Source organism: Symphalangus syndactylus, chromosome 4 (assembly GCF_028878055.3).
Source record: "Symphalangus syndactylus isolate Jambi chromosome 4, NHGRI_mSymSyn1-v2.1_pri, whole genome shotgun sequence".
NCBI classification, from domain to species: Eukaryota; Metazoa; Chordata; class Mammalia; order Primates; family Hylobatidae; genus Symphalangus; species Symphalangus syndactylus.
Window position 1 is genome coordinate 146,106,443 of NC_072426.2, and position 26,860 is coordinate 146,133,302.

At 39.6% G+C, this 26,860-nt stretch overlaps 1 protein-coding gene across 3 annotated transcripts in view; it reads left to right on the top strand.

Moving 5' to 3' along the window:
* GALNTL6 (polypeptide N-acetylgalactosaminyltransferase like 6) overlaps positions 1-26,860 on the top strand; it is a 1,246,491-nt gene that overhangs the window by 997,076 nt on the left and 222,555 nt on the right. For all 3 annotated transcript variants that reach the window (XM_063638415.1, XM_055276416.2, XM_055276415.2), the window contains 2 exons: positions 4,138-4,323; positions 8,322-8,505. In XM_063638415.1, coding sequence (XP_063494485.1) covers positions 4,138-4,323; positions 8,322-8,505 — 370 coding nt within the window. The remainder of the gene's footprint in view (positions 1-4,137; positions 4,324-8,321; positions 8,506-26,860) is intronic.

Sequence of the window (26,860 nt, forward strand, 5' to 3'; positions counted from 1 at the left end):
TGCTGAAAGTTAGCATTTTTAGTGTTTAGTTGCTTCCCTAAACACTAAATTCACTAATGAACGGTTATTCTCCATATAAATGTATGGCACATGAGTGAAATCTCTGAAAAAAAGAGGAAAATATATTCTCCAAAACTGCTAAATTTGGTATTCCCAGTAACATGATGTCAAAATTTCATTGGAATACAACTTTTCATCTCATTATTCCCTCACAGAGACACAATAAACCCTGGCAAAAACTGCTATTTTTGAAGTTGTATTCATTTTTCCATATCATCAGGATATACTGGCGCTCAGTGGATTTTAACAGTAATTTATTCACTGGTTGTCTGGACCATGGACCAAAAAAATTATACAGAGTTTTGCAAATGTCTCTAAGTCACTAGGCAGATCTGCCTGGCTTATAAATAAAACCTGTAAATTTCCTTGGTATTATTTAAAATTAAAGAAGTTCAAAAGTGATCTTCAAAAATGCAATACTTGAATTAAAATAATAGAAATTTATGTTTAAAATCATGTTAATAATATTTTAGAAATGAATCTAAACCCTCTCCAGAGAACCCTTGACTAAAATATGGTCTTTTGTCTGACATTTGCTTCAAAATAAGAGAAATGGGGGGAGTAAATTGGCAAATAGATGGGGCACAACTGATCATGGGTTAATGGCTGTTGGGGCTGGATGAAGGATATTTTTTAAAATAGGAGTAATAGTATCTAATTTTATATATGTTCAAAATTCTCCATAATATAAGTTTTAAAATACGAAAAAAAGAGAAATGAATCTAAACTCTGTTCATGCCAAAGAAAGGCAAAATGTTTTTAATTTAAAGCCATCTCTACCATCTTCAGTACATCCCTTGTATAAGAGTTTAATTTGCTAATTAGTCTGATGATACCTGCCTTCATCATGAGTTATGGGTAATTGGATGTTACAGTGAACTACTAAGAGAGAAAGGACCCCTCAAAGTGCAGTCAACCAGATCATTATCTGAGGCAGAGCAAGCTAATTATCACCATAAAGTTCAAACTAGAAGAACTGATCTAAACATCTAATGGACACTATTGAAGGGTCAAACCCCTTATGCTTAGTGAATTCACACTATACAATCTTTTTAGTAAATTAAAGTGGGCTTTGATATAGGAAAAATATGCAGTATCAGAAAATTGTGTACAGAAAAATAAAAAACATGTAGAGACAGTCCTCACTGAGTTCTAGAGAATTTCCTATAAACCAAAGAATACGAAAGTCTAAATCCAAAGTTGGGACAACCATTCTCAGGTGACTTAACCCTTTGACTCTCACTTTGGAAGATCTGGGAAGTTAGAATATTCTAGAACAATTTCCTGTAATGGAGCTATAGGAAATTACTCATTTCTCCTCCTCTCTCCCAAGAGAGGCCCCTTTAGTCCTTGGGTGTCAGGGAGGAAAAACGTAAATGCATCTTGAACTGCTGAGGTGGTACTCATAGTGTGACATTTGACAAATGAATAGTGAAGGGGAAAAACATATTTTAGTGGGCCTAACAAATACTAATGATCTGTGTTTAGTCCCCAGTGACTGTTGAGACACTATTTCCATGAGACAATATCTTTTGCGGTCCAAACAACCAATTTACAATTAAACATATAGAATGCCACTTGCTTGTAAATTGATGATATGGAAAGATTTCAATGCCTAAATAAATTACAGTAATGAGATTATAAAGTTTTCTTAAATATTTATTACTGTGCATAATCATGACAGCACGTGGCCCTTTCAAGATACTGACACATAATGGCGTCCTTGTATTGGGCACTCATCACTTAGTCATTGCCTTTGATTGTGCAGAGGTGTCATTTGTGTCTTCTTTAGTCCCCTGACAAGAGTGTAAAGCTGCAGTCTTACACACAGGCAGTGTGTTGTATAGCCCATAGAATCTTTCTTTGCAGCTTGCACACAGTGGAGAAGGGAGGCCATCGTGTTGGGGAGCACTGAGCAGAGGGGCAGGAGCAAAGAGGCACACAGTAGAATTTGCCTCCTGGTTGAGATAGCACAATACTGCTTGTATACTCGTATTTGTTAGTCCGTGGCTTGCTGAAACTGCTTCCTTTAATTTGCAAGATATACAAGATGATGAATTATCAAAATCTCACCAGGAAAAAGAAAATTCTCAATTTTTTGTCATTCAGGCTCAGCATTCAAAGGCATTTCTTCAGATAAAAATGCTGTTTTTATTCATACATACAAGTGACTTACTAGTCTTCGATTATTGGCTTAATACATAAATGTTTGTTGAATGAACACTGACGAGTCTCACACAAGCCTAATTCAAAGCTTGACTGTCCACCACATTCTAGAAGGAAAAAACAATCCCCTAAATCCTTTATGTTTTATAGGTGAGGCTATTCAGGCTTCGAGAGTTTGCATGACCTACGCATATGTATCACCATTGTAGACCTCCCTCCCAGGCCTACTCTGATTCCGACCCTGGAAAAAGAGTTTGCTTTTCATAGTCTGATCTTCATATCCTTGTTACTTACATGAAGAACAAAATAGAGGGGAACATATTTTGAGCTAAAACACTCTCGTGGAAAATCCCGTCTGTATTTGTTTGTTTGTTTTTGTTTTTGTTTTTTTGAGACACAGTCTCACTCTATTGCCCAGGCTGGAGTGCAGCAGTGTGATCTCAGCTCACTGCAACCTCTGCCTCCCGGGTTCAAGCAATTCTCCTGCCTCAGTCTCCCAAGTATCTGGGATTACAGGTGCCTGCCACCACGCCCAGCTAATTTTTGTATTTTTAGTAAAGACTGGGTTTCACCATGTCGGTCAGGCTGGTCTTGAACTCCTGACATCAGGTGATCCACCCACCTCTGCCTCCCAAAGTGCTGGGATTACAGGCATGAGCCACCATGCCCTGCTCCATCTGTATTCTTTTATAGTGAAAATTAGAAAGCCAAATACTGTTTTCATTGACTCATTTGTGAAATATAGAACAGTCAATAAAAAGGGAAATTAAGATTTTATAAAACTACACTAGTTAATAAGAAATGAGAATGAACCTCTGTGCACAGAGAAACTCCAACACAGAGTAATTCTGACATCTGTTACATTGGATAGCAGGAAGGAATCACAAATCCTACGTGAATCCCTATTGCTACAGATCATGCAAAGAGACTTAATAATATTGCCTTTGATTGAAGACATGCAGAGAACGTTTGAAAAGTGAAAAATACAGAGCATACAGCATACTAAGGTTCCACTTCAATGAATACTAGACTATACCTGTCAGAGATTCCAATAAAACCCTCATAATGTCTTAGATATGGCAGAATGAAAGCAGAGGATATAAAGTATGTAAGTACATAACCCCAGAAAGGCAGCAAATGCTTTTATTTGATGTAATAAGAACTGAGAGCTTGATGCATTTTGTCACAGACAGTAGGAAATATTTTATTCTGTGAATAAATTATCGGATTTGATTTTGTTTCCACTATTTGTTTTTAATTAGGCAGGAAACATTTCCAAATTTAAATAGCTAAGAAATATTTCCGAATCTTTAATAGGCACGTTCCAAACGACTGTATAGTATTTCATCTGCAGCCAGTCACCTTTCCACTTCAAATCAGGAGCCAGATGCTAAACTTGCTTGCTAGTTTGCTATTAACTTGTGAGGGAAAAAATCTGTTTGGTTCTTGTTGATATGACAGATATTTATCTTTCATGTTGTTTTACGTATATTATTTTCAGTACACAAAATACTAGGCAAAGCCTTGCTGTAAAGAGCTCTTTTGTTGGAAAGAGCCCATTTCCGGGATTTTCATCTGACTTTACCCAGAAGGACCAGAAGGCAGAAGCCCATCTTTGGAGTGTTGGCTAGGATGACACGCTGTGGCTGTCAGCCAGCAGTAACTGCATAACAGACCTCTGGCATGTCAGTGACTTTTGTGTTCAAAAAAGGGCAATATTTGCAATTTACAAAGCATTCTGGAAAGTGTAAGATCTAAAAATCTTCTTAGTATCTCCCATCTAGATGAGGAGACAAGAATGTTACCTCAGGATTCATCAGTCACATACTCTCTATGCACAAACAACTGTGAATAATTCAGCTGCAACTAATGTTTTGCGGTTTTTCTGTGCATTCTCTACTTCCTACTTAGAACACTTGAAGGATAAATTGGAAGAATACATGGCCAGATTTTCCAAAGTGAGGATTGTTCGCACCAAGAAAAGAGAAGGACTCATCCGGACCCGTCTCCTGGGAGCATCTATGGCCAGAGGAGAAGTCCTGACGTTCCTGGACTCCCACTGCGAGGTCAATGTGAACTGGCTGCCTCCACTCCTCAGTGAGTACATGTTGCTACGCACCATCCTGGGATGCCTCAGGGAGAGTGAGCAGTTTGCTTCTATTTAGTTTGCAATCAACAAACGCTAGAGGTCCCTTCTACAAGTTTTCCAGTAGAAGCCTTGAATTTTATATTTACCACTGCTGAAAACAGTTTTCTAGGTAACTGTTTTAGGCAGTATTCTAGGTAATGCCATAAAATTGGCATTTTAAATAATACCAACTTCAATCTAACTTACAGTTTAAAAAAGGTTTCATTTATCTTAGATATCCTCCTTTAGTGTAGTCAAATTCAAAGAAAAAAGTATTCCAAAACTCTTTTATAGTCGTGTAACTACAGCAAGATTAAAATACACACACACACACATACACACACACACATTGAACAAGTATTACAGGATCGTTAAGAAAAAAGGAAGGAAAATTATTCATCCCCAGAATACAGTTAAGGTGTAAGCACCTTGACATTTTCTAGGATTTAAAATGCCGTTTCTTTTCTGTTATTCTCTCCACTTCTGGCACCATCCTATAGCCCTAAATATACAGTTCCCTGTATTTACATAGATTCCTTCCAACACAGTGCAGCTGTCCAGGTGCTATGTCTTAAATGCTCACAATATGGCTAAGCTGAGGGAAAGAAGATTATGTCATAACACACTTGAACTGTTAGAAACACAAAAGAACTGAAAGTAACTTAAGCTAGAAAACATACGTGTGGTTCAGTTCAAGCTTCATTACTTTTGTTTTAAAATGAAGTAAAATATAAAGTCCAGTTGATGTACCCTAAAACTTAAAGTATAATAATAGTAAAATAAAATTAAATAAAATTAAAAAAAAGAAATAAATTGTCAGCTCGAAAAAGAAAAAACCCTCCTTCTAAAAAGTTCTCGGTGCACACATTGTGTTCTCCTTTCCGACTTTGCTAAATCAACTTTTATTGTAAAAATATCCCTGACCTTGGAACTAAAGTCACTAGCAACTGCCTTCACAATAGCTGTCTCAGAAAGAACAATTTGCTATTGACTACTGTGTAGGTTTTCAGCAAGAACCAGCAAAGCTCCATTAGTAAAAGATGTGGGGGGGAAAATCAATTGAAACTGTGTAGGATTTAAAACAGGAAACAACCAGCACCCAACACCCTCCACCACATTGCCCAGCCACATACCCCTGCACAGGTGACTGCCCAGTTATCCTAATCAACCGAATGTTTCGGTGCCCTTGCAGTCAGAGACTCCTCGGAACCTTTAATTAGAAGTACCTTGTCCAAGGACACAGCAATTTAGAGCTTCATCAGCAACAGTGAGATTCCCTCAAACAGAATTTGACCTATATGGTGTTGAATACTCAAGGAAGTCAGCAAAAGGCCTAATTTATTTATGAACCAAAGCAAATCCCTAAATGCCGATTATTGAGTCTCTGATTGTTCACTTTGAATCTAACTAAAAAGAAGATAGAAAAAAAAAGAGTAAGAGAAACCCACAACCCACATTTTCCCATTAAAGTATTTCATTTCCTGTAGTCCTGATGGATAAGAAATGATTCAAGCTCAGCATCACTATCTTTCTTATTTTCCTCTATCAGTGTCTTGACACATCATCCAAAATGAGAAAACAGGCAGAGCCACACAGTTTCTTGGCTCATTTTTCACCTTGGGATTATACCTGAATTTCAATTTCCCATTAAGTCTGTTTGTTTGATCCCTGGAAATTGAAATGTAGGCACAAGCCTTGGATGAAAAATTAGTCATGCTGCTTTCAACCTAAGCTAGTACAGCTGGATAAGAGTGAAAAGGAAATTTGAAGGAAAAGTTGACAGTTACTTTAACAGACACATTCTCTTTGGGTCACCTTGGGACTCCTTGATGGTCAAAGAACTTGTAAATCAACCTGATTCTGAATTTGATTGAAGAAAGTCACTGAAACGTTAATACTAAAATACCTTCAGGGATGAGAGAAAAAATATTCTGGACCCAGCAACGATGGTCTCCTCTGTCAAAGACATCTCTGGGGAAATACCATTCAGTAAAACCCATTATAAGGCTTGCCCTGGTAAAAAAACAAATGCTTAGCCATCCCTTGGTGCAGATTAACTAGAAATGGTGCTGGGGGGTCTCTTCATCTGCTAATTAAACTAAAGTAAGACAAAGCCCAGCTCTGGCTTTCTGTGGCTTACCAGGGCCATGCTCTAAAATCGCACCCTTTCCACACTCCAGTATCCTGCATTCCCCTTCTCCTGTTTTATTTTTTTCCCATCTCATTTATCACCTTTTAAAACACTATATAATTTAGTTATTTATTATGTTTATTAATTGTCTTTGCTTCATTCCTGAAGACAGAAATTTTTGTGATGTTATTCATCATGGTATCCCCAGAACCTAGAAAAAGTGACTAGCACATAATTTCTAATCAATAAATAATTGCTGAAATATGAAAAGAATGACTGGATGGATAAATGGATGGATGGATGGATGGATGGAGGGAGGGATGGATGGATGGATGGATGGATGGATGGATGGATGGATGTACGGACAGACAGATGGATGGATGGATGGATGGAAAGGCATATAGACCTAAAGGTGAAAGTTTTCACAAAATTCTGTGGTTTCCATCCCCTGTTTCATCAGTGTCATCGAAATACAGCCACTTATTATTATAACCAGTAAAACCTTATGCTTTTTATCCCATGCTTAAGAGAAACTTCTGAAGCAAACGGACAGTTTCCTTACTGCAGGAACTTTATCCCCAACACAAATGACATTTACTCCACAAACTCTGGGGAAACAAAATATGTTATGGAAATAACCAAACTTCGTAACTGTGCTAAATGATATCTGTTGTTTATTTGTTTATTGTCACATCTAAAGGTCTTATGAATAACAAGAAGTTCTGCCTACTAGACAGCATTGGTCTGTTACAATAAATATTAACTAAATTCACATTCTTGGAAAGAAAGATACCTCACAGATAGCTATTCTAGCGAAACCAAAGGATGCAAATGCCAGTGCCCTGTGCTAGCTATTAATGTCATCACAATAACCATAGCCACATAGGAAAGGAAGATGCTGGAACTGAAAAAAAACAAATCACCTCTCTGCTACCATGAGAAGCACAATGGAACACTCGAAAGGTCAGGTTTAAAATTGGATTGTTAAGCAGAGGTTGCATCTTGGTTATTGCTCTCAAAAGCTGCATAACCCTTGATAAGTTATTTAATTTCTCTAATCTTACCTTCCCCGTACATAAATTGGGGATGACAATAATAGTTACCCTACAGGGTTGCTAAGAGTATTAGGAATAGCATGAGAATAAATCACTTAGTAGTTGCTCAAGAATTTAAGAGTAGCAGAAGTAATCGCAGTAGTATAATATCACTTAATACTTTTTCGAATATGTTGAGGGAAGAAAATGTATAGCTTTGATCAACAGAGTTTAGCTTCAAGAACAGTGACAAAATAGGACTTGGAAAAATCTCTGGCAAACCTGAGAGCAAAGATTTCTATGTATGATCTGTCAGCATTTATAGGGGAGCAGCCGCCATGATTGTCATGAGATTAGATGGTACAAAAACCATGAAGTTAAATATTTACTTTTTGGAATCTCCAGAAAGCAGGCCAGTATTTTCTCAGCAGGTTCCAGCAGTATGCTTGAAAGAACACAAGTACTGTTTATACTCTGCGCATGTTGGATGCACAATAAAATGACAGATTGGGGACAGGTCAGAGCAAAAATGTGACAGAGGTAGAGCTAAATGGACTTCTGCCAGTCTCTCTGGGACATAACTTTCTTAAAGGAAAATACAACAACTCCAATTGGACCTAATCGCTGTCCCATCACGTTAAGTCCAGAATTCAGAGATTCCTGAAAAGTGCTCTAAGGACGACAGGAAGCCAAGGCTGCAAGCATTATGCATTAGTGGAGGACTATAGGCTTCTCTTTGCCGAAAAATGATAGATGACCTAGGCAGGCATGTCATTTCCTATTTTGTGCTTTCATTTTTCAGACCAAATTGCACTAAACCACAAAACCATCGTGTGTCCCATGATCGATGTCATTGACCACAATCACTTTGGGTATGAGGCACAAGCTGGAGATGCCATGCGAGGAGCCTTCGACTGGGAAATGTACTACAAAAGAATCCCCATCCCTCCAGAGCTCCAGAGGGCAGATCCCAGCGACCCTTTTGAGTGAGTAGCAGCCAAGGGCGGGGCCAATGGGGTGAGGGCAGGTAACTCATTGCAGTGTCAAACCTGGGCTCAAGACAATTATCTCTAACAAAATGGAATAAAACAGGTGGCAACAATATGCAAAACATCAGAGAAAGGTCAGACCTACACCCTGTAGAAAATTACAAGCTGTGCTGAATTCATGGATCACCCCTTCTTAAACTTTGTTAAGCATGAAACTGTACAGATGAAAGAACCAGGAAAATGCATAAACAGAAAATACATAGAGAAGGAAGCCATGTTCCCTTCTTAGATGCTTTCTTATTTTCAGTTGTCTCTGTTCTTTTGACTTTTTCCCTAAAGGATTACTGAAAACAACTATTTTGTTTTTCTTTTATTAGAAATTGATATAAAATATGAACCAGTGTTTAAACCTACTTTCTACACCCTGTCGAAATTGTCTACCTATAACGGAAGGGTGCTCCTGAGCAGGTGTTCCCACAACTGAAACGGGGAATTCAATCAAAGTGATATATCCAGAGTCAATTATCTTTGATAATACTGTCCCTAATTTAAGTACATACTGTACAGAGAAGAATGTACAGCAATGATCTAATGATTAATCTCTACCAAATGACATCCTATTTTTTCAGTGTGGACATGAGAAGTATGCATTTAAAGAAAAAGAAAAAAATATGTATAGTTCAGTTTGACAGACTATCAAGACCATTCATAGTGAATGGTAAACTTTTTCCAACAGTTAGCCCAGAGATTACCCGAGGTATACTATGTATCTATTCCTCGTACTGCACCCTTTCATATCATTAAAATCATTATTTTAAAACTATTATATATGTTTTTCTTAGTACAAGAAAAATGTCTGTGATCAAGGCTTTGCACACTCTGAGTCCATTTAAAATGCATTAAAAATATTGTCTTTTCATCAATAATATGGGCCATAAAAGTTTGCAGTAAAGAAGCTACTGAGTACAAAAACCACTTCCCTGACACTAACAGTTTAAATTGCAGTCAACATTTCATAATTATCAGGAAAATATTTCCTACACTTCTAGTCTTTAGAAAAATGAACTCCTGGGGAAGCAAAGGGAATTTCAGAAGACTTTAGCCTGATACCAAACGAGAGAAGTCGTTTCTTTTGTAAAATGAAGCGCTCTCATTAAATATCCAGAGCTTCTGGAGTTCAGCCTCTTTTGACTTGACACTTACTGGAGAGTTTTTGAAAAGAAATAATGAAGGATCTTTGTTACTTCCTCAAATGCTTTGGCCAAAATTTCACGGATATTCAAAACTACTAGAAAAGCTTTTTAGTAATCTAAGCAAAAGGGTTTCTAATAAGCATTTGAAGTGGGCTTAGCTGAGAGAAGCTCTTCAGACTTCTCTGAAGGCAACCATCTGAAAATCTTGACAGAGGGGCTTAAGGTGGGACGAGTAACAAAAGTGTGAGGTGATGCATCTGTTAATTAGCTTGATTTAGCCATTCCACAACGTGTACATATTTCAAAACATCATGTTGTACATCGTAAATATATACAACTTTTATATGTCAGTTTAAAATGTAGATGAGAAAAGAAAATAAATTTAAAACGTTTTAAATGTAAAAAATTTTTAAAACATGCATGTGGAGAGGAGTACAAAAGGGCCTTAACCATGGTAGAATTGTTATTAGATGCTGGCCCACAGCAGAAGAGCCACAGTTCGGCCACTGTGATGCGAAAGTACACGTTTTAAGGGCTAAAACTCACCCAGGCTGGCTTTCCAAATACCGTGATAGTGACGGGTTATAATGACCTTTACTTTATTTGCACTGTGATAGCAGAGTAGGGGTCCTGCTTCCTGAAACAGTAGGATCAAAATGCTATCAGAGGAATGTGCAGTGGAGACAGTTATAAAAGTATTCTCAGTGCCTGCACTGACAGTCAAAATTTTTGTCAGGCTGACTCTGACTCTGGCTATTCCAATATCAAGCACCTTGCTTAACCACAGAGCTGGCAGAATTGGTAACTTTCAGAACTAGGTTACCTCTTGTTTCTGTCCCCTACGTAGGTGGTTTTTGAACTGTCAAAAATTGCATTCATCTATTGCATATTACTATCTTTCTGCCTTAAGTCTTATTGATTCCTAGGAATGTGGACACTTTAGCCTCTTGTAATAAATGTAACTTGCAGGAGGTGTCCACTTTGATCTTATAAACCGTGTTTGCCTTCCTGGTAATAGAAGAATGGTTACCCAAGCAGCTCTGAGCAGTGTATCGGCAATTTCATTATCACGGCAGTCACCCGAATGTGCTCATAAACAGACAAGCTTTAGGCTAAAAGTTGCTTCTCTAGCTGTAAAGCTTTAAGGTACACAGAACGAAGGCAGTCTATCTATACATCTTTCTTATAGTCTTTCACATTTCAAGAGGCTGCTGCCAAAGTGTATGGTTTTCTGTGGGAAGACAGGGAGAGGAGGCTGAAAGGCTAGGAAGAAGGGAAACAAAGAAGAATGTGCAAACATATCTCAAACCCCAGGACTTTTCATACAATAAGGATGCAAAAATTATCTTTCTGTAGCAAGTTTATCAAATGTCTTAAGTGACGAGATTTGAATTATCTAATTTATTCTGCCATTACTTGAATTTTCAGTGACTATTGATTAGAGCAGTGTTTTCCAACCTGAAAATTCTGTGAAATTAGTGGGGCATTAACAGTATTTAATTATTAACTAGTTGGATTGAATTCAATTGAAAATTTTAGAGTGTTATACTAGCGGGTAGGTATAAGTGTCATTTCTCAAATATTCAATTTCAGTTATAAGGCATATATGAACCTGATGTGGTATAAACTGTATTTCTTTTTTTTTTTTTTTTATACTTTAGGTTTTAGGGTACATGTGCACAATGTGCAGGTTTGTTACATATGTATACATGTGCCATGTTGATTTCCTGCACCCATTAACTCGTCATTTAGCATTAGGTATATCTCCTAATGCTGTCCCTCCCCCCTCCCACACCCCACAACAGTCCCCGGAGTGTGATGTTCCCCTTCCTGTGTCCATGAGTTCTCATTGTTCAATTGCCACCGATGAGTGAGAACATGCGGTGTTTGGTTTTTTGTCCTTGCAATAGTTTACTGAGAATGATGTTTTCCAGTTTCATCCATGTCCCTACAAAGGACACGAACTCATCATTTTTTATGGCTGCATAGTATTCCATGGTGTATATGTGCCACATTTTCTTAATCCAGTCTACTGTTGTTGGACATTTGGGTTAGTTCCAACTCTTTGCTATTGTGAATAGTGCCGCAATAAAAATACGTGTGCATGTGTCTTTATAGCAGCATGATTTATAGTCCTTCGGGTATATACCCAGTAATGGGATGGCTGGGTCAAATGGTATTTCTAGTTCTAGATCCCTGAGGAATCGCCACACTGACTTCCACAATGGTTGAATTAGTTTACAGTCCCACCAACAGTGTAAAAGTGTTCCTATTTCTCCACATCCTCTCCAGCACCTGTTGTTTCCTGATTTTTTAATGATGGCCATTCTAACTGGTGTGAGATGGTATCTCACTGTGGTTTTGATTTGCATTTCTCTGATGGCCAGTGATGATGAGCATTTCTTCATGTGTTTTTTGGCTGCATAAATGTCTTCTTTTGAGAAGTGTCTGTTCATGTCCTTCGCCCACTTTTTGATGGGGTTGTTTGTTTTTTTCTTGTAAATTTGTTTGAGTTCATTGTAGATTCTGGATATTAGCCCTTTGTCAGATGAGTAGGTTGTGAAAATTTTCTCCCATTCTGTAGGTTGCCTGTTCACTCTGATGGTAGTTTCTTTTGCTGTGCAGAAGCTCTTTAGTTTAATTAGATCTCATTTGTCAATTTTGGCTTTTGTTGCCATTGCTTTTGGTGTTTTAGTCATGAAGTCCTTGCACACGCCTATGTCCTGAATGGTATTGCCTAGGTTTTCTTGTAGGATTTTAATGGTTTTAGGTCTAACATTTAAGTCTTTAATCCATCTTGAATTAATTTTTGTATAAGGTGTAAGGAAGGGATCCAATTTCAGCTTTCTCCATATGGCTAGCCAGTTTTCCCAGCACCATTTATTAAATAGGGAATCCTTTCCCCATTTCTTGTTTTGGTCAGGTTTGTCAAAGATCAGATAGTTGTAGATATGCGGCATCATTTCTGAGGGCTCTGTTCTGTTCCATTGATCTATGTCTCTGTTGTGGTGCCAGTACCATGCTGTTTTGGTTACTGTAGCCTTGTAGTATAGTTTAAAGTCAGGTAGCGTGATGCCTCCAGCTTTGTTCTTTTGGCTTAGGATTGACTTGGCGATGTGGGCTCTTTTTTGGTTCCATATGAACTTTAAAGTAGTTTTTTCCAATTCTGTGAAGAAAGTCATTGGTAGCTTGATGGGGATGGCATTAAATCTATAAATTACCTTGGGCAGTATGGCCATTTTCATGATATTGATTCTTCCAACCCATGAGCATGAAATGTTCTTCCATTTGTTTGTATCCTCTTTTATTTCATTGAGCAGTGGTTTGTAGTTCTCCTTGAAGAGATCCTTCACATCCCTTGTAAGTTGGATTCCTAGGTATTTTATTCTCTTTGAAGCAATTGTGAATGGGAGTTCACTCATGATTTGGCTCTCTGTTTGTTTGTTATTGGTGTACAAGAATGCTTGTGATTTTTGTACATTGATTTTGTATCCTAAGACTTTGCTGAAGTTGCTAATCAGCTTAAGGAGATTTTGGGCTGAGACAATGGGGTTTTCTAGATATACAATCATGTCATCTGCAAACAGGGACAATTTGACTTCCTCTTTTCCTAACTGAATACCCTTTATTTCCTTCTCCTGCCTGATTGCTCTGGCCAGAACTTCCAGCACTGTGTTGAATAGGAGCGGTGAGAGAGGGCATCCCTGTCTTGTGCCATAAACTGTATTTCTTTACATAGACAACACAGTCCAAGAGGTCAACATCTACCAACTTTCTAAACTAGGAATCAAGACCTTCAACAATCTGACTAGAAAAGAAAAGGAAAACTCATGGATAACTTTGAGCATTAAGAAAATATTTACTGATATTTACAAAGGGATGCTGTTTTTCAACAAACTGCTACTAGAATATAAGAGAAAAAGCAACATTCATGATTCAAATTATTATATGGTGGTCATAATTCCTATTGGATTGGATACATTTAAGAAATATTTTGGCTGGGCACGGTGGCCCACACCTGTATTCCCAGCCCTTTGGGAGGCTGAGGTGGGTGGATCATTTGAGGTCAGGAGTTCAAGATCAGCCTGTCCAATAAAGTGAAACCCCACCTTTACTAAAAATATAACAATTAGCCGGGCATGGTGGTGGGCGCCTGTAGTCCCAAGCTACTTAGGAGGCTGAGGCAAGAGAATCGCTTGAACCCGGGAGGCAGAGGTTACAGTGAGCAGAGATTGCACCACTGTGCTGCAGCCTGAGAAACAGAGCCAGACTCTGTCTCCAAAAAAAAAAAAAAGAAAGAAAGAAATATTTTGGGGCCAGGAACAGTCACTCACACCTGTAATCCCAGCACTTTGGGAGACCAAGGCAGGCAGATTGCTTGAGCCCAGGAGTTTGAGACGAGCCTGGGCAACATAGCAAAACCCTGTCTCTATGAAAAAAAAATATATATATATATATATATATATATATATCGTGGGGCATGGTGGTGCATGCCTGTAGTCCCAGCTACTTGGGAAGCTGAGGTGGGAGGATCACCTAAGCGTAAGAAGTTGAGGCTGCAGTGAGCCACGATCGCACCACTGCATTCAACCTGGGTGATAGAGTGAGACCCTATCTCAAAAAAAAAAGTTAAATTAAAATAGACAAGAAATATTTTGGGTTATTTATTAAGGAAGAAACCAAAATGTTCCCTTTCTGTTGGCTTTTATCATGATGTAATGCTTTGAGGAAATTCTTGTTATTCATGGCTTTTAGAAGGTTTGCTCATTACTGGTCCATCTTGAATTCAGGGCACTTAGAAATGAAAGACTTTTCTGTGTGACAAAACAGAATATGCTCCTTCAGCCATGATGACAAAGAGAAAGATGTTCATTTGCTTTCTAAAAGTTTAGAGTGGGCCCGAAGAAATTATCTTGTCTAAATTCCCTTCAATGTGAGCAACCACTAGACAATGTCCAAGACAGACATCGAACCTCTGCAGTAACTCATCTTTGAAGTAAATTTCCTACCTCAAAAGATAGTCGTTTCTGTTAGACTTATTGACAGAAACGTTTTCCCTTGTTTGAAGGAAATTCTGCCTTCCTGATGCCAAATAGCCCTACTTGAGATACAAGGAATATCTAATTGGTCTTTAATGACAGATCTATTAGAAATATTTGAGAATAGTTGCCATGCCTATACTGCCCAAGAGGGAAAACAACAAAACATTTTTCTTTCCCGGGCTACATATTTTCAGTTCTATCACCATGTTTTCCAGGTCTACAAGAATCTTGTAAAAGTTCACACTCGTTGATGTGATGGTTCAATACATGTAAATTCACTTCACTGCTGCAATACTACCAACATTTCTCCAACTTGTCTCCAAGGGCAGCATGAAATAGTCCATCCAGTATATCAGGTACCCAGGCCCTAATACATGACTCTGTCAACTATAAAAATCAAGTTAATTTCTAGAGAATTTATGCAGGTTCCTAGCTATCATGCTTCCTTTTGCTAAATACAAAGAATCGATTCAGCAGTTTATTCAAGTGTTTTTTGCAAGTTGATTATATTTTTCAGAATCCACCTCTATTCTGTCTTTGTGATTGCAGGGAAATTATCTTTGCACTGCCAGTCTTCCTCAGATAGATCTTCACAATTCCTTAAAAACTTCTAGAACTAAGAGTTTTAATCACCATCAATGGAATTCTTGCCTAGACTTATTAGTGAGAACTGACATTCTCTATTTTCCATCTATTTATACCATCAATTTCCAAAATGTTTAAAATAAATATATATATACAGCAGTGGGGAAATTCACAGGCTACAATCATCCTTTTTTTTTTTTTTTTTTGGAGACAAAGTCTCACTTTGTCACCCAGGTTGGAGTGCAGTGGCACGATCTTGGCTCACTGCAACCTCTGCCTCCTGGGTTTAAGTGATTCTCCTGCCTCAGACTCCTGAGTAGCTGGGATTACAGGCGCACGCCACCATGCCTGGCTAATTTTTGGATTTTTAGTAGAAACGTGTTTTGCCATGTTGGTCAGGCTGGTCTTGAACTCCTGACCTCATGATCTGCCCACCTTAGCCTCCCAAAGTGTTGGGATTACAGGCATGAGCCACCGCACCCGGCCACAATCATCCATTTTATTCTCTCAGAAACCACTATGTTCCACAGACATATCAGTTTGAATTCAGTAATTCCTCATCCAGGGCCAATATCTAGCCTACAAATGTCCCTAGGCATGGATAGCAATAGCCATGACCCATTGCCAAGGACCTCAAGGTAGGCACTTCAGACATGAAAGATCCTCTGACATGGGCCAAAGGTGAGATCCTTGTGAGCTGGTTCTGCAATGCAGAAGTGTGAGGCATAGCCCATGCTAAAATGGGGAAAATTCTACCTCTTTGCTACAGAGAGTTGTAACACTGTCAAATGGAAGTGGAATGTTTTCTATAGATTTACTGATAGTACCTTCCTTTGTTCTTCCAAGGGACACAGTGCAGAACTTGCAGACTCTCTTTCTTGTATAAGAATGTGAGAAAGCGCTGATGCCAACACCGTGTGAAAGTCAGTGGTTCTTAGGTAACAAACATAACTTTCTGCTAAATTTAGGCTTAGAATAAAGTCAGAAAAAAGTACAATAATCATAAATTCATCAAGCTAGAAAAAACCTTAGAGACAATTCAACTTCTTATTTTTGCAAAAAAAGGAAACCTAAGCTATACAGTCTAAATGACTTATCCAGTGTCACTACTAGCTAACTTAACAGCTACTACTAGAATCTGGGGTTGCTGACTCATCATTCCATGCTATTCTTTCTTTCACATATGTTGATGGAGGGGAAATTAACAGTTGTTAAATGTCTACTGCTATAGGTCAGGCTCTTCGCTAGGAAATTTACGTATCTTCCTAACCCATTTAATCCTTATTCCAAGCCTATGAAATATGTAATTTTTACGAATGAGATGATTCAGGCTCATAGAGGTTAAGCAGTTTTCCCAAGTTTACACAGCAAATAGGAGTAAGAAAGCAGAGCTAAGAATTCCCACGATTCCATGGGGATTTTCACCTCCCATTCTACTTAGAGAAGACACATGCTTTAGTGGTTAAGGAATAATCATACTCAAATAGGGAAAAAACCTTTAGAGAGTACAATTACTTCTTCCCTAAAACACGGCAATGCAGCTGGTAAGTGAATATTGCAAAGCCAAAACATCACTGACCTTTACCAGTCCTTACAGCAAGTCTTATTTCAAAACACGTTCAGGACACTGGGTCAAACAAAATCACTCCAGGTCTGCCTCATCCAGATAGACCTGTGCCTGCACAAGGGTGCCCAGTGGAGAGTGAGAGTAAGGCTAAGATCGAGCCTCTGTTCATAAAGCCATGGACCCAGGCTTGAGTTGACTAACCTGGAGGAAGAGGGGCTCCTTCTCCTTGGTGGGCATAAAGCTTCACTTTATTAACACAAAGGAGATAACAACAGATTGAGGATCAACTTACTTGATGCCTAGAATAAACTATTAGCTTTTATCAGAACCTTATTGATGGCACTAATTGACCTTCAAAATTTTATCATCCCACTTGGGTAAATTTCATTGAGGGTTAAGGGTACCTTAGCCTACTCAGAATTTGAAAGTAAAGATAATCTATTTTACACAAAACTCTTTCCACATAGGTTTTGACCCATTATTAGTAATTCTACATTTAATCAAAATCAGTAAAGCATGAAATTGATTTCCCACAGAAAAAGGGACTGGTCAAACTGTGAATTTAATGTAGAATATAAGCTTAGAAGGATAACTTTGGGGCTTTTCTCCACTTTCACCTCTAAGTTTAATTAGATACTGTTCATCCTCCCTTTTATTCTCTCCCACCCCTATTAGGACACCTCCAGAGCCTGGAATATCCATTTGGTAGAGTGGGAGAACTTTGTTCATTCCCTGCTTATTAAGTCAAGTCAATATTCTCACAAATTTTGCATGATCTCCATGCAATTGCTACAAATCTTCCTCCTTTTTTCCTCAAAAAATCAAATTGATGCATAAAAATACCAAAAGATGTGCTCCTTGACCTCAACCTCCAACCACGTAATTCTCTATGATTGAGGTTTCAAAACTGAAGTTTCAAACATTTGAGGGATTAGATTAGAATCCATGTTCATCAGTTTAGTCTAGAGACAAGTTCCAGGAGAGTTAACTAGGTCTTCAGCTCTCCACAACCACAACCACGGATCCTGCCGGAACTTCTCATTATTCCAGAAGCCCCTCAATTAAACTGGCTAAAGAATCTATTTCATGAAACCTACGTAGTATGTAATATGAAAACTAACATCTGTTTAGCACTTCACCGTATGTAAAGCCCTCACTATATTATCTAATTAACTCTATGTAATAATCCCTTCGAATGGGTTAAAGTAGATACTGTGGTTTTCTAATTTTGCAAATGGAGTGAGAACCAAAGAAATGAAGGGACTATCATAATGAATAAGAGACAAAATCAGGACTCAAATCAATGCCTTCATTCATTCATTCAGATTTCAAATCTTAGGTTTAATCAATAGTCTCATAGGACTCAAGTTAATGCCTTCTTTCATTCATTCAGACTTTGAATCCTAGGGTTAATCAATAATTTTCTTTTACTCTCCTTGTAAGAGAAACTTAGTCACCCACTAAGTGAAGTAGTTTTGTCAATTAATGTTTCATAGTGAGTTCATAATAAGAGCAGGAAAGGAAACAGATTGCCTTGTTCCCCATACTGTGTTCTTATCATTAGACCAAACTAGAGCTGATAGGTTGAAAATGTCAGCTTTCAGTTACTAATGAAGGGAAATGTCAACAATGCCAGCTTCTGGTCTGTTTATAACAAGATCTAATTCAATATTTAACAACCGCAAAAGGACAAAGTGTTTAGGGAAAAGACTGTCAGACTTTTAAATGGTGTCCTAATCTACAGAAGGTGAGAATAAAGGAGCAAAAATGGCTCAAGTGTTTAAAAAACTAATCAAAATATTGAATAAAATCAATCTCCTTTGAAAGCCCAGAATAAACACTCACTGAAGATTTTTTAAATGTAAAGTAAAATAGTACAACATGGGCAGAGATGTTCCAAAGCAAAGTTGTAAATTACCCGTCTCTCCTTTTGAAGCCCCCTCCCCCATTGCTGGGCTCTGGAGGCCCCTGGCTACCCTGAGCCCCCAGTCTCCAGGGAAATCACATCTGACAAACAAATTCTCCCTAAGGGGTGGCAACAATCTCTTTTCTTTTGTCAGGGTCAGAAATGACTGTTTCTTTCTTCCCTCTCCCTGTGGGTGTGATCTTTACCTCAACAGGATGTTCCCTATGACTTTCTCCTTTATTGAACAGTTAAAATGATATTAACAAAATTAATTCTTAAATTAGCAATCCCTGTAATTATTCTACTGTACCTCCCTGTTTTTCCTCAGTTTGTCTTGGTCTCTTGAGATCTCTGGGTTCCTGGGATAGCTTGGGCTTTGAGATCTCATCTTTCTGGTTCCTGACCATGTATCCAGACTCTTGGACCGCTTTTTTTTTCACTGCGACTTCTGTAAGGGCCATTCAATCATAGGTAGCCTGGTAAGTTATGTGCACTATTTTAAAAGACAATGAGACCTGTTCGTCCATCCTGAAAGAGGTGTTCACTCTTGCATACCAGCCACTCAGGACCATGGTCTCTGTGGAACTCCAGAATGCACTGCTCTTCTCTACCCAAACCTTATGGTGACTCTTATTCTAACTATCCTCTGTGTTTCTTTGGTAACATCGCCTCTTGAACTTTGGACTTCTGATCTCATTCTTGGTCTTGCTTCACTGCTGCCAGGTTAGTTAGCTCCTCCATAGTCAGGCTAGGGCTTGAATTCTTCATGCAAACCACCCCTAGACCTCCAGTACCACCCAATAGTTAAAGATAAAACTACACCACCTAAGATATAGCAATGGCTCCCTATGTGTTGAACTGTGAAGTTCATGAATGGATTGATGACTGTTTTTGTAGGGGTTTTTTTGGTCCATTTACCTGTTATATCAACTATTATCCACTTTGTTCTGCTTCCCCAACTGGTGTCCTGAGTCTGTCTGTCTGTCTAATGTGTGAGGGTAATTTGCTGTGTCCCTTCCCTACCCTTAAGATGTGACTTGACTTCATCTCATTTATTCCTTAGCTGGGCATTGTCATGAGTTCTTTCCTGTAGGATATAAGGCCCTACTCTCTTCTTTCTGGCTCCCTAGTCTTCTTTAACTGAAATCTTGCTCCCTTTAGCTAAGGGAGAAACTTCCATGCACCTGTGAAAATACTGTCACAGCCCCCTTCCCGGCACCTGAAGTTCAGCAATATTGACTCTGCCCCAATAACATGATACCAGAGCATGGCAGAATTAAACAGAATGTTCTGCCATTCACCTAATCTTCCTCTTCCCTCCCTGCAGACAGGGATATAGGCCCGAGGCCTATATATTAGTTTCATTTCACTTCATTTTCTCACCCAAAGCTTCATTGCTAAAATATCACCTTCAGCTCTGCTCTCCTCTTTGCTTTCCTTCTCAATTCAAAAACTCTTCTTTTTTTCCTAAACATTTCATCATCAATATTAGAATGTAAACTCCATAAGGGCAGGGAGCGCTGTTTTGTTCCATTCAGTCAGTGCTGCGTCACTAACACCTAGTCCCTGTGCATAAAAGACACTCAACAATATTTATTGAATGGATGAAATAAATATTAAGATGGGAAGAAGAAGTGGTCAGACAAGGTTATGTATATTTGAAAAAGAGATGACAGTTTTTCAGAAAAGGATGCAAGCCACAGAAAATGTTGTGGCAGGACTGAGCACAATTATTTGTAGGGTGTGACCCACAGAGCAGTCTAAATAGAGCATAAATTCTTATAGGGGAGTGGTATAAAGTAAAGAAGAAAAGGAAGAAATGAAGAAGACAACAGAAGGCATTTATCCAGTATGCAGAAGGAAGAAAGATGATAAATAAATATTTTAGAAAAAAATAGAAGGCCTTCCCGAAGTCCTTTACACCGTGAATGAAAATTAAAATCATTTTTAAAACCACAACCTAGGAGATAACATCTTTGACAAGGGGGCCAGGTAATGATGTTGATCTTCAGTTCTGTCCTTTTCTAACAAATAACAAGATGCTATGAGCATCTTGTGCTGTCTAGATTCCAGACACCACCTAGAGCCCAAGCTGGTGGGGGCGATGGACTTCAAGAGAGTTGACCAAAAATCCATGCTTGAGAGCAGGTCTGGGAAGGGCCAGTGGGCTTGATGGCGAGTATAATCTTAGAACTTATATATATAGACTAGGGTCTTAGAATGGGAGGGTATAACAAGCCTGAACAATATGTATAGATCTAAAGTCTAGCGAGGAAAACTAAGCCTTACATGTGGTGTGCCGTTGAAGCCTTCGGTATTTACATTTAAAGAAATGATGAAAACTAGAATCTGTGTCCAGGGGTCAGCGAGGAGTCTCTAGTCCTGCATTACTCTGTTACTCTGCCACAGAGAAAGAACAGAGTTGGCCACAAGGGCTTTCAGTCAGAACCTGACTTCCGTGGTATAGTGTGTGTTTGTGTGTGTGTGTGTGTGTGTTTATGTGTGTGTGTGCACATATATGTAATAATAATAAATTGGTATCAGGTTATTTATATATATTTATATTATTTATATGTGTATGTGAGTATATATGTTATTTATGTGTGTATGTGACTGTGTCTGTGTGTGTGTAAATTTTGCTTGTAAATTGCTTCAAATGTAAATTGCTTTTTTAAACAAAGTGGATACATATAAATAATAGGAGTGAAAAAAACAAAATCTGGCTGTGAGTCTGTGCTGCCGTCTTCTCAGTGGGGCTGACTTTGTTCAGGATCACTTGTGGAGGTTGTTCAGGATCACTTGTGGAGGTTGTTCGGGATCACTTGTGGACGTTGTTCGGGATCACCTGTGGAGGTAGGTGAGATTGGCTTCAGGTGAGGAGGCTTCGGAAATGAGAGAATTCCCTGTCTCAATCCTCTAACAAAGTCAGCAAAACTTTTTAAAAATAAAATGGTAACGCACATACTCCCCTGATGTGAATACAGTTGAGTGACACTAGAAAAGTAACAGACTTTCATGAGCTTATGTGTGACAAAAGTCATTAGTCTTTAGTGTTTGCTGCTTGGATTGTTTATTTGGATCTAGGCTCAGCATCTAAAGTGAGGCTATATTCACAGAGGCATTGGTTTTGACAAGATCATCACTCCCGCCTTCAATGAAATAATCAAGCAATCACTATGATGCTAAATCAGTGGGACGATTCTTTTTTCTTTTTTTTTTTTTGGTATCTTTTTTTTTTCTTTTTTTTTGGTCTAATACTTCTTGGTATAGATCCACCTGGAAATACATTTAAGAAAAAGAAATGTCTGTTTTTGTGTCCTGGAGTGCCAATAAAAATGAGGCAAAATGGACTCTTGCAGGAGGGAGGGAGGGAGGGAGATTATATGGCATAATTCAGTGGAAAGGCTGAGGCCAGGCCGCCAGTGGAAAGGCTCGTGCCGGTTGGCCACTCCAGGTTGCAGCTTCTGATTCAAAAGTGACCTCGAGGGCATCTTCCCGCTCCAGCCTTCTTCACTGATGGAGCTCGGTGGTAACACAAAGATGTTTGCCGTTTCTGTGTCTTCCTCCAGCATGTTAGCGTGTTTTTCTATCAGTGGGAACTAGGTTGGAAGCCCCAGACTCTGCCCAGATCCTGCTTCTGGGATTGAGGTGAGCCAGGGCAGGAGAGCAGGAGCTTAGGGTCTCCCAGCCTGCACTGGATTGGTGGGAAAACTCATCCAAGGCCTTCCAGAAGTGGTACACAAAGGGAGAAATTGAGTAAAGTGGTGGATAAGGTAAAAGTATACATGAGAGAAAGAATGATTACATCACAAGCCACAAAAAAAAGAAAGCAGGATTGAATACCATGTAAGAGGAGGGAAACTGTAGGGGAAAGCTGTGCATAGCTAAGAGAACTGGGATCTGCACATACAGAAGCTAGCGTGGGATTAGGCCGTATTTCCCTCCTCCCCACATTTATCCCCCAGCCATTCCACTGATTTAAAGTTAGTGAAGAATACAGGCTAGCTAAATGTTTTTTCCTTTGCTTCACACTGCTCCAAGAGTTTACATTTTAACTTTTTGTAGTAATAGAAACCATCTCATAGATGATAATTGTAGCATATGGAGCAGATTTGAAACATACAGTTACAACTCAAGTGGGCATAAATGTAACTTTCTTTATCTCCATAACTGAGCCTTGCAGAGCCCTGGAGTCCTGCTTCCACCGTGAGCAGCAGGCTGGCTCCCAACACATTTGGGCCCAGGACAAGAGTGCAAATGAAGGCTCAGGTGGCATATGGCTAAGTATTTGGAAGTTTATAAACTGAGCTAGCAAACTACTGGGTTCTGCTCTGTCCTCCTTTCTTGATCAATATACTTTCAAAACAACCCAGAGAGTAGGGACGCATGGAGAATTGCTCCTTAGCATCCGTTCAGCTGTTGCAGCACCTGCGGACAGACAGGACCACAGCCCACAGCCCACACCTTCCCTTCCTATTTGTTCTGTGCCTCCACAGCCCGTGGGCACATGCGATGCAGGTGGACAAGGAAGCCCACACATCTAATTCCTTCTACAAAAATAGCCATCCTTTGCCCAACCCCCAGCCCTAAGGATATAAATTCCAAACCACGGGAAAGCAGCCCATGGAAAAATAATCAAATAATAATGGAATGATGCAGGCCTTTGAAGCAGGCTCAGAATCCTTTGTGCAGGGAATAATGCAGTCTGGAAAACCCAGTTCACAAAAGGTGTGCAGCCTGTGGGGATTGGGAGAACGGGACATCCCTTTAGCCTCCAGACTACCCATCCCGTAGGGAGAGGAACATCCACAGAAGACCAGAGCACGGCCCTCTTTCCTGAATGTCAGGTCACTGGACAGCAGTGAGCCCCTGATCTCACCAATTAAATGTGTATTTCTTCTGATCCAGAACTTGGTCTCTTATGGGTAAATTCTCAGTAAATTCCCAATTCAAACTCAGTCAGTTCAAAAGTCTAACTCCATGCCAGGATTGTTTTCCTTTACAAACTGCTCTGCTCAACTTTCCTCCATTCTCCTCCACTCTCAGGATGGCATCTTGATCGTGGGGCAAGTCACGATGGGGGCAGGTGTCATCTGATGCTTTATCTTTCTCAGCTAGCCTCAGCTGGATTCAGATTGGATGCAGCAGACCTTTCAAAAGAGGCTTTGTCCTCACTGGATAGAGTGCCCACAGATGTCATGTCTCCATCTGCTCTCTTGCACGGTAGGGTCACTTTCCCACTGACTCAGCTCTACCTAAGTTCTAAGATCTGGCTAAGGACTAGTTCAAGAGGCCCGGTTGCAGGCTTTTACTGGGCCCTAGCTTTGGTTTGTTCTGCCCCAAATCTCAGAGATGAGTCCCTTCACCCTGCTTCATAGTGCAGGTCCTCTAGCTTTCAACTCTCATCTGGTCCCCTCCCTCCAACAGGCAAGAATTCCACCCTTTGCAGGTTACAGAGAACCAAGAGGCCCTATCTCAGGCTCTGTCTGCCTAACCACGCCATGCCACTCATTCTATTATAATGAGCTTCCTCATGTTGGCATAAAGCATGTTACTTAGAGGTATCCACAAACCATGAATTCTAGGCAGGAAGTGGGGACAATCCCTCTCTGTTCTGGAATCCTAAAGCTGATCTGGAGTCTTTGTCTCCGTACCATACTCCACCCACCACAACCCATTAGAACTGGGCCAAAACCTCCCAACTTTTGATTTGTTGGAACCAACACCTCATGTTCCCTCTTTCAACAAATCATTGCTCTTGCAAATGAAAGCTCTGTTTCTTCGATACTATGTTATTTTGAAAGCCAAGCTGAGCAGTGACTTTCCTATTCTTGGTGGTGCACTGCCTTCCTCTAAACCGAAAGAAGCCTGAGCTTCCATGGGCGGAAAGCCAAATGCAACAAGAAAAATAAAGAAGAAAAATTTTATCAATAATACTTTCTTTCAAAAATACTATCTCACTATACAAGTTTTTTTCATGCATTCTTTAAGTGGTAGAGCAAGGAATAAAAAATAAGTAGCCTTATGCTTGCACTTTAGACATTGAAGGAAGAAAGGAAAGGCAATTCTGCTTAGGAAGAAAATACAGTGGACCGGGCGTGGTGGCTCACACCTGTAACCCCAGCCTTTGGGAGGCTGAGCCAGGCTGATCACCTGAGTTCGAGACCAGCCTGGCCAACATGGTGAAACCCCATCTCTACTAAAAATACAAAAATTAGCCAGGCATAGTGGCAGGCACCTGTAATCCCAGCTACTTGGAAGGCTGAGGTGGGAAAATTGCTTGAACCTGGGAAGCAGAGGTTGCAGTGAGCTGAGATTGCATCATTGCACTCTAGCCTGGGTGACAGAGCAAGACTCCATCTCAAAAAAAAAAACAAAAAACAAAAACAAAAACCACTGAAGTGCTCTAACCCTGACTAAACCCTCCTTATTTTGTCAATTGCTCTCCCTGCACCCCACGTCCCACAGGGAGGGAAACCTGCCTGTCATCCTATGCCTCCCCTCACGCAGGGGCCACAGTCAGCCCTGCTGTCAGGGAACGACCATTTCCACCAAGGTATTCCACACCACATACCCAGACGCAAGATCCTATGAGCCTACCAGTCTTTTCTTCAAATGTATGATCTGATTACCATCATGTGTTAAATTGGCCTAAAAAAAGAGAAAAAAAAAAACAGAATAAACCAACAGAACCTAGAAGAAACAAAGATACTTATTTTAAATAATCAAATTATCCTCATCCACAATCTAGAACAGTTTCTGTGTGGAAAGGGAACAAGCACAATCCTCATGTATTTAAAATATGATAACTAAAAGAAAAGATTCAATGGATGAACCAAATAATAGAAGGAACCAGGCTAAAGTCCATGCTGGCAATCTGGAGGAGAAAGTCAAGGAAATCCCTCACGCTATAAAGCAAAAAAGATGGAACCAAAATCTGGGCTATTTTCCTAGGGCTTCCATAACAAAGTACCACAAACTGAGAGGCTTGAAGTAAGTGAAACTTGTCTCACAGTGCAGGAGGGCAAGAAGTCCTAAGTCAAGGTGTCAGCAGAGCTATGCGTGCTCCCTCTGAAACACTGGGGAAGAATCTGTTCCAAGCCTCTCTTAGCTTCTCCAAGCTGCATGCATCCGTTGGCTTGTGGAAGCATTGCTCTGGTGTACTCCCGTGCCTTCACATCCTCTCCCCTCTGTATGTGTATGAGATGCAACCTGAGAGAGAAGAGATACAACACAGGACAAAGGCATGCAAGACATTCGCCATCCACCTACGTGCACTCTTAGGAGCGCAAAACACAGACAGGAGAGGAAGAGAACCAGGGTTCAGATCCACAAGGATGTTAGCAGTGAGCATGTCTGCCTGTTCCTGGCTGGGACTTCACACAGTGACTCCTCATTGTAGCTACTAACTATTTGTTGGATGAAGGAATGAGTTTGGAGTCAGTATTGGTAGGGTTACTCTGGGCTATATCTTCTTGCTACCCATCCTTCGGCACCTCGTTGCTTCAGGTTCTGGAATCTGATATCCATGTTTGAGCAGCACAATGAAAGAAGAAGGTGAAATATTTACTAGAAAGTAAATGGGGATGCAGGGCATGGGATCTGTAGTAGGAAGATTCCTCTTGCCTCTAGAAGGAGAAAATACACCAAAGAACTTCAAATGCTTATTTAGACACAAGTGAATTGGAATAACCTAAATTGCAAGTATTTATTCACCGTAATTGAACATTTTGCAACTCACTGTCTTTTCTGAAAACAAAATGCAGTAGACATAGCCTTTAAGTAATAGATTTCTAACTTCCTGATGTATTTCTAACCTTTGCTTCTTGGTATCTAAAAGTTTAACTAGGCACATCCTGCGAACTACTTCTTGGCTCCTGAGACATAAAATTCATCTTGGTCTGATGAATACTTTCTTCCAGTTTTATCTGAGAAATTCCCTAGAAGATATGGATAATTTTAAAAGTCTGAGAAACGAAATCAAAGGAAATCTAATTCCACAAAGAATGCTGAGTCTAAAAAATAAATTATAATTCTGGAAGACTGAAATAACTCTTTG